The 7,975-nt window shown below is 36.6% G+C and overlaps 1 protein-coding gene across 2 annotated transcripts in view; it reads right to left on the bottom strand.

Annotated features, from left to right (window-relative positions):
* Positions 1-558: 558 nt before the first annotated feature.
* The window catches only part of NHLRC2 (NHL repeat containing 2), a 55,632-nt gene continuing 48,215 nt past the window's right edge, over positions 559-7,975 (bottom strand). Inside the window, exons 11-12 of one of the 2 annotated variants that reach the window (XR_009492943.1) lie at positions 3,533-3,707; positions 2,305-2,393 (exon numbers count right to left, since the gene is read on the bottom strand). Coding sequence is in view for 1 of the 2 variants with exons in the window: in NM_001083723.2 (NP_001077192.1) it covers positions 2,137-2,393 (257 nt within the window). In the remaining variant the exon portion in view is untranslated. Of the gene's footprint in view, positions 2,394-3,532; positions 3,708-7,975 lie in introns of both variants that reach the window. The other variant, NM_001083723.2, reaches the window with a different exon arrangement.

Below are 7,975 nucleotides of genomic sequence, written 5' to 3'. Positions count from 1 at the left end.
AGAACCTATTTATATTGCTTAGCATGATTGACAAAAAAAATCATGTAATTTGTATACATAATATTTTGAATGTGAAAAACAATGTAGATTACTGGCTGGGTAAGAATAAGAATATTCAATAGAACTGTAGTTAAAAATCAAGAAGAGCATAAGCTTAATTCTAACAGAAAACTCTATACAGACAAAATGGACATTAATATATTCTAGAAATGTTTTTAGATTTTAATGTACATGAAAATATATACTGTGTGTAAGTTCATGCATAATACTGCAAAAATAATTATCAAGCATTCCTGAATTAGCAAGTTAAAAGTGTATATATTTTCTTCAGAGAGTGAAACTGTTTATGTCCTTAAATAGGAAAAAATTAAGCCAAACTATTTTCATTCTGTCCAGCTGGAAATGAGAAGTATAATAATAAAATGAGATTTTAAAAATGACTATGGCCTATTCTCCATAAAAGAGAATGTCAATATTATATATTCTTTTATTACAGAACATTTTTTTTTAATGGAGAGAAAAGGTTTATGAAGTACTTATATATAATTTTAAACAGAATTTCTTTTAACTTTACATTTATTCTTCTCTTTAAATATAGCTTTAGGAGGCTACAAATTAAATAGTCATGATCTATGCATTCCCTTACTTCATATTTAGGTAATCTGAAATAGTATGTTCAAAACTGTATTTCAAAAGAATATAAAGATATGGGCAGATGATTATGCTTAAAATATTACAATTCAAACAGCACTGGTTTTGAAGCAACAAGGCGTATTATGCTATATTGTCTATAAATATTTACTGAATAAGTATGATTCACCTGTTGTTTTTAAAATCTTGTAAGCTGATTAAACCACAAACATGTGGAATCAGTTTTGGTAAAAACAAGCAGAGTCTTTTAAAATAGTTATAAAGAGAAAGCATCACGGAAAAAAAAAAAAACCTTTCCTATATCTTCTGGTGACTATTTCTTTTAAGGTTAGAAAAAACACACCAAAAACAGGATCATCAAGTCACTGTATGTTTCAGCCTTAATATTTTAAAGTAATATATTAAGATATACTATACATAATGAAAGCATAAAAGTGCTTCATATTGAAATTTTCACCTTGAAGGCTTAACAGCTATTTTTTAAAAAATCACAATAATGATAATTTAAATTCTCAATATGGGAACCAAAAAAACCCTAAACCTAGCAAATCTGCATTTAATGCTTCAACTGAAATGTAAATTTCTAATACAACATATATACCCATTTGCATCGGACTCAGCTGTAACAATTAATTCTTTACCATTAAGTGGTGTCACATGCAGTAATGTGTTCTGAAGTCCCTTTCTCTTTGAAAGTCCTAATATTTCTAAGGAGTCATTCATTACTAAGACTGTTCATTCATTACTAAAACTGTTCATTCAGAAAAATGTTAAAAGGAGTCTGTATATGTCCTTAGAGACTCTAACTTTCAGAAATATAGAAATATATTTTCTGTAAATAGAAATATACAGAATATTTAACATACCATCAATAATGGTATGCTAAAATAGCAAATAATTTATAACCATAAATATATCTCAAATGAGAAAATCACAGACGAGAACAAGGAACATTTTTACCACCTAGATGCTCTTTAAACCACTACTGTGATGAAGACATTTTTTTTCTTGATCTAAAACAGACCCTACGCCTTGAATGGCAGGTGTCCTTATATCAACACGTGGACTGGATCTTAAGCTCTGTTTAAAGTTACTGTGAAATTTACACATTCAGATGTGCTGCTTCATAAAAGGTAAAAAAGTTAGTTAAAACATTTGGTATCATTATTGTTATCAGTAGTCACTGAAAATTATCTCATGATAATATTCTTTCCTGTAACATGGACTTAAGTCTTGTGCCAAGTAACAGCACAGATTACAGAATCATGGTTCAAATCATGGTCAGTGACTTCGTTGGTACACAGCCGGAATGAAGGAATTTGTCTATAATAAATAATTAAATAAGGAGCATACTTTATTTTAATATCAGGTGCTAGAACTGAACTGGGTTTCTGGGTACCCGGAGGCAGAAATAAAGTTTCTTTTCATAAATTACAGTAATGGTGGGGAGCAAGAAGAGGTGGCACTGGGTTGCTAGCCAGCTTGCTAAAATATATACTTGAGTTCCACTGGAGGTATGCAGTCTTGCTGTGTATCAGTTATCTGTAAAGGCTGACTGAACAAAATTCCCTTCATCATACAGGCACTACTGTCTGAGCTACAGTAATAGAGAAATACGCTGATAGACAGAATGGCCTCAAGTGATAAACAATCTCCAGGAATCTGCAGTGAGATTGTTGGTTGATTGGAAATGCTTTCTATCTCTCCAGATGGTATCTGTCCTTGAAGAAGCCATTCATTGCCTAGAAAATAAAGACATAAATTATTAAGACTGCATAAGAAATTGAGTAGGAAATCAGACAAACTTTACAAACACTAGATTTACTCAACTAACAATATTTACTGCTGCTGCTAAGTCGCTTCAGTTGTGTCCGACTTTGTGCGACACCAGAGATGGCAGCCCACCAGGCTCCCCCGTCCCTGGGATTCTCCAGGCAAGAACACTGGAGTGGGTTGCCATTTCCTTCTCCAATGCATGAAAGTGAAGTCATTCAGTCGTGTCCGACTCTTCGAGACCCCATGGACTGCAGCCCACCAGGCTCCTCCGTCCATGGGATTTTCCAGGCAAGAGTACTGGAGTGGTGTGCCATTGCCTTCTCGAACGATATTTACTGAAAGCCTCTAAATGCCAGGCATTGTGCTCTGTGTGAGGGACACAAGATATAAGTCCCTAATCTAGCCATCTTGATATCAAATTAAAATTCTTTCTTTGAACACTGCAAACATAAATATAAATTAATTTTTATTGAAATCAAGATGAATATTACAAGTATGGTTATAGATTTAAAATGTGGTAAAATTAAAATGAAAATGTAGAAATGAAACCTATTAATAAGTCCTAGAAATAAACATAAGACACTTCAGAAAATAGTTAATTTTTACCAGATAAAAGTATCTAGAAATATAATATGCAAACTACAAAACAAGCCAGGGAAAACAAACGTATGTACAACTCTGCAGTGACTTTCCATTAAAGACAGTGATGAATTATTGACTATCCAAAGGAAATAAAAAAAATTGATTTTTTTTTTCAGAAACAAGTAACACTGCATACATTATTCCAATAGACTCAGTGTAAAAGACAAGTCTTTGTTTACTTCATTTTAATACATAAGACTCCTCTGAGAGTTAAATATATAGATCATCTATACAACAAACATCTAAAAATCACTAAAAATCTGTCTTCTAGTATTAAAGTTTTTAAAACGTCTTCAGTCACCCAATGCCTTCTCTCCAAAGGAATGTGTGTGTCACTCTGAGGAAGCACATACCTAGGCTAACAGCGTTAGAGGGGCTTAGCTATTAAGAGCCAGTGTTTGGGAAATGCAGGGCATGCTTTCCTGCCATCTGAAATAGAACTGAACAAAATCTAATGACTTACCAACAACTCAGGGCTATCTGTACAAAAACTGGACCATCTACTGAGCAGTGATGAAATTCTATGTCTGTTTTTTTAGCTTCTCTTTCTTTTTTGACCTCAGGATGAGTCAACAGACCACAGCACCTGTCTCTACCTGTGCTCTTCATCTCTCCTTTAGTTTAGTGCTTCTAATATTCTGTTGATTGAAAAATTAAATTTGAGAAAAATGTATCAAGTAAGAGTAAGGAAACTGTGAAAGGTGAGACTCTAAAGAGTTAAATGCAGAGCTTTTAAACATAATTCTTTTTGAAGTCTCTGGACTTTGCTTATTTCTGCACTGAGGAATATGTTTGATTTTGTTATACAGCAGATTAGTAAGGGAACTTATATGTTAAATGAAAACAGGAAAATAATAAATTATGCTATTTTAATGTCCAGGTTTAAAAATAAAAGTGTTTCTGTAGACAATTTTCAGATACTTCACATGAAGGATTTGTGAAGCACAATATGCCCTTGGGGCTTTTATACTGCCATTTATTTATTAATTTATTGGCTTAAAACCTTCCCATAAATGCTGGCAGCTTTAAGACTAGACCCACCAAAATTTAGTTAAAAATCAGTGTTATGGTCTCTAAATAACAAGCCAAGAATAAAAAATGTCCTTTAATCACAGGTTTACAAATGTATCCTATAAAATAATATACTCAAAGACTTAAATTATTAGGATTCTTGCTTGAAAGTTTATTTGTCCCTATACCAAAACAAATTGTTTCCCTGGTGGCTCAGCGGTAAAGAATCTGCCTGCAGTGCAGGAGATGTGGGTTTGATCCTTGGGTGAGGAAGATCCCCTGAAGAAGGAAATGGCAACCCATTTCAGTAATGGCAACCCATTTTCCATTGCTTGGGAAATCCCACGGACAGAGGAGCCTGGCGGGCTACAGTCCATAGGGTCACAAAGAGTTGGACATGAGTTGGCAACTAATGCACAATACAATAAAAACAGAACCAATGCCTTGGATAAGTGTTAAGATAACTAAGAATTTTCTCTATAGGTTATTTCATTTTCCTTTAACACTATCTATACTTTGTACTCTAATAACTCAATATTAGTATCATTAACTTGTATAACTGACAAAGTAGAGTGAAAATAAGCATGTTAATTTACCAGTATCCTACTTAAAAATAATGTTTAATTTCATGGAGAGAAATTAAATTAACATGATCTCCCAGTGATGCAATGCTTTCAGACTAATGGACCTAGGCAGAACAGCTGAACTGGCAGTCGAGGACTTGCTCTAAACTTACTGAGGAGTGAATGGCCAGGGTCTGAGCTCTCTTCTGCCCACAATCCTAGCTCCAAACATCCGCTAGTGCCGCATGGCTCAGAACTCTCCTCTGCAGGGAGTGGATGGTGGTGATCTTTTCACAGGCTCAGTCGGTCCCTCCAGAGCCAGCACAGTTTCTTCTGGCTAGCCTACCAAGAGCTCTCTGCTCTCTTGCGTGGATTCCAAGTGGGCAGTTGCAGGACAATAGCTGCTGCCCTGAGAATGTACCAAGGTGTGTGTGTGAGCAGGCATGAGAGAGGTGGAGTAGGGCAGGAAAAACTGAGTGAGAACATGTGCGAGAGCATGGGAGGCTCGGACAGAAGATCACTAGAGACAAGATGTCAGAATTCCATTATGGACTACAACTATTTCACTTTGAAATTACTGCCTACTTTATTGGAGACGCTGGAAAGCACTGCTATAAGACAAGCAGTATACTGATTACTTGTAAATTCATGAAATAAGTTCACACTGATTCAAATACACACCCAAATCTTAACATAATTTACAGTAACTGAATACTTTGAGAAAAGGCTCAAAGATCACAAATTAGACAGTGAGGACAAAGGCTCTGCCTGGATTCTAATCACAGTAATTCGTTTGTATTCAATTACACATCCTCTTCCAACAATGTTTTTTCTTCTACTCGAATGGCATACTTTTAAGCAATGGCTTTGGCATTCATTTTCTTGTAGCAAGCAAGTTAATGGGGCTCAAGTGCTACTCTGGGAATCCCTGGAGAAGAAAACACAGATTCAGGCTTAATAACTGGTCTCAATGGACATGAATCTGAGCAAACTCTGGGAGACAGTGAAGGACAGAGAAGCCTGGTGTGCTGTAGTCCATGAGGTCACAAAAAGTCAGACATGACTGAGCAACTGAAAAAGTCAAGTCTTAATGATACTACTGAAATAAAATGAACAGCAACTGAAAGCTCTAAAGTATTTGACAAGAAACTATCTGGAAAAGTGAAAGATAATAAAACAACCAAAGAACTGAATTAGAATCTGTCAAGTTATTTCAGTTAAAAACAAGAATTAAAAAAAAATTTTTAAATCATACTCAAGGGGGAAATCTAATTCTTTAGAATCTGTGAGATTTAATGGTATAGTAGTAATCACAATTAATACTGGATCAGGACTTCGGAGAACTTCTGATTAAACTACTTAGTAACTGCACTCTTTTTTTTAATTTATTTTTAATTGGAGGACAATTGCTTGACAATGTGTTGGTCTGTGCTGTGCAATGTGAATCAGCCTAAGTATACATGTATTTCCTCCCTCTTGACCCCCTTCCAAGCACCCCCCACCCTCTAGGCTGTCACAGAGCTGCTTCCTTGTGTGTAACCTTGGCTGGAGAAAAACCACTTCCATGTGGACTAGACTGACTTTCAGTTCATGACAGCCAGCCTCAAATGCAGCCTTTCAGCCGTTCAGCAGGCATACTGTATTTCCCTCACGTAGTCACCCTTTCACCTTTCGGACCCTCTTTCTTCAAACCTCCAAAACCTTCTCCCCATCCCCTTCTCACTCTCAGCTTGATGGTCACACTCCCCAACATATTAATACTAAGAAAACAAGCATGCAGAAAAACACTTCTGCAAGCATTCATCTCCACAACTTCCTAACCAGATCTCGGGGTCACACCTGGAGCCTTCCCTCCTTACCATGGAAATGCTGCCCACTTTCCTGGCAAAGACCAGTTTTCCACCTGTGCACTCGAGCCCATCTTCTCTCATATCTTCCTAAAGGATATCCACGGCTACCACACATCATCTTTTCTCTACTGATCTTTGCCATCAATAACAGCAAACACACTGCTCTCCCAACTCTGCTTTCCCCTTCAAGCAACTGCTCTCTTTCCTGTTATCTTTTTAACTAAACTCCTCAAAGAGCTATCTACATTTGCTTTCTACAGTTCCTTTCTTCTTTTTTAATTTGCTCTCATTAGGCACCTCTTTCATCATTCTGAAATAGCTCTGGTCGAGGATATAAATTAACTTTAATGTTGAATCAAAGATCAATTCTTAGCCCTTATCTTAGCTCATCTATCAACAGCACTTGACACAGCTGATCACTCTCTCCTTAAAACACCGGCTCTAGAAAACGACCTTCTCTGAGTTTTGCCTGCACGTGCTTGCTTATTCATTCTTCAGTCTCCTGTGAGGGTCCCTCTTCCCTTCCTTGATCTCTATGCTGTACTGTGCCAGAACAGAGCCACCAAAGTATAACCTAGGGATGGCTGTTGGTCCTCAACACAATGTGTTAACTCAACACAATGATAAGTTAAGTGCAGAAATGAAGAGTAAGGTTTGGAAGCTTCTGTAACATGCAAATGTGTAACTGGTGGCCTTGAGTGTTATATGTCTTTAGAAAATTAAGTTCATTTCAAGCACTAGTAACCCTGGAGCTAGTTTGAGATGGAGTGGCACAATGGAAGGGCTTCCCAAGTAGTGCTAGCAGTAAAGAATTTGCTTGTCAATGCAGGAGATGCAAGAGATGCAGGTTTGATCCCTGGGTTGGGAAGAGTCCCTGGAGGAGAAAATGGCACTCCATTCCAAAAGTCTTGCTTGGAAAATCCCACGGACAGAGGAGCCTGGCTGGCTACAGCCCATGGGGCTGCAAAGAGTCGAACATGATTGAGCGACCAAGCATGCACACACAGCACAAAGGAAAAGTAACTAAATTAAGAACTAGCAGAGCTGGGTTCAAATTCCGTCTTTTGACCTAATTAAATATATGCCCTTAAGCAAATAATTTTATCTCTTTCAGCCTCTAGTCTCCTCATTTATAAGAGGCTTAGAACACAGGGTGTCTTTTGATGCCTTTCAGTTCTAATATGCAAGGACCTATTTATTATTCAGGACCACAAACAGTCCACCTCGTGATGAACTTGCCTGGGAGCAAATGGCAACAATTATGATTACCTTTGGGTGAGTTACACAGTTATTAATAAAGAGAGAGAAAGAATCTCAAAGACTAAAGAAAACTGCTAAAGTGGGGTTAGATCTGGATCTTTCTGTGTTATAAGACCCCCTTCAAATCCAGCCTAAATGTACAGTTAAAGTATCACATAACAAATGAGAAAATTTTCTAGATCAAACATCAAGAATTCATAAAATATTTGCATTTGCAAAGGT

Source organism: Bos taurus, chromosome 26 (genome assembly GCF_002263795.3).
Source record: "Bos taurus isolate L1 Dominette 01449 registration number 42190680 breed Hereford chromosome 26, ARS-UCD2.0, whole genome shotgun sequence".
Classification (NCBI taxonomy): Eukaryota; Metazoa; Chordata; class Mammalia; order Artiodactyla; family Bovidae; genus Bos; species Bos taurus.
This window is presented reverse-complemented; position numbering and strand designations above follow the sequence as displayed.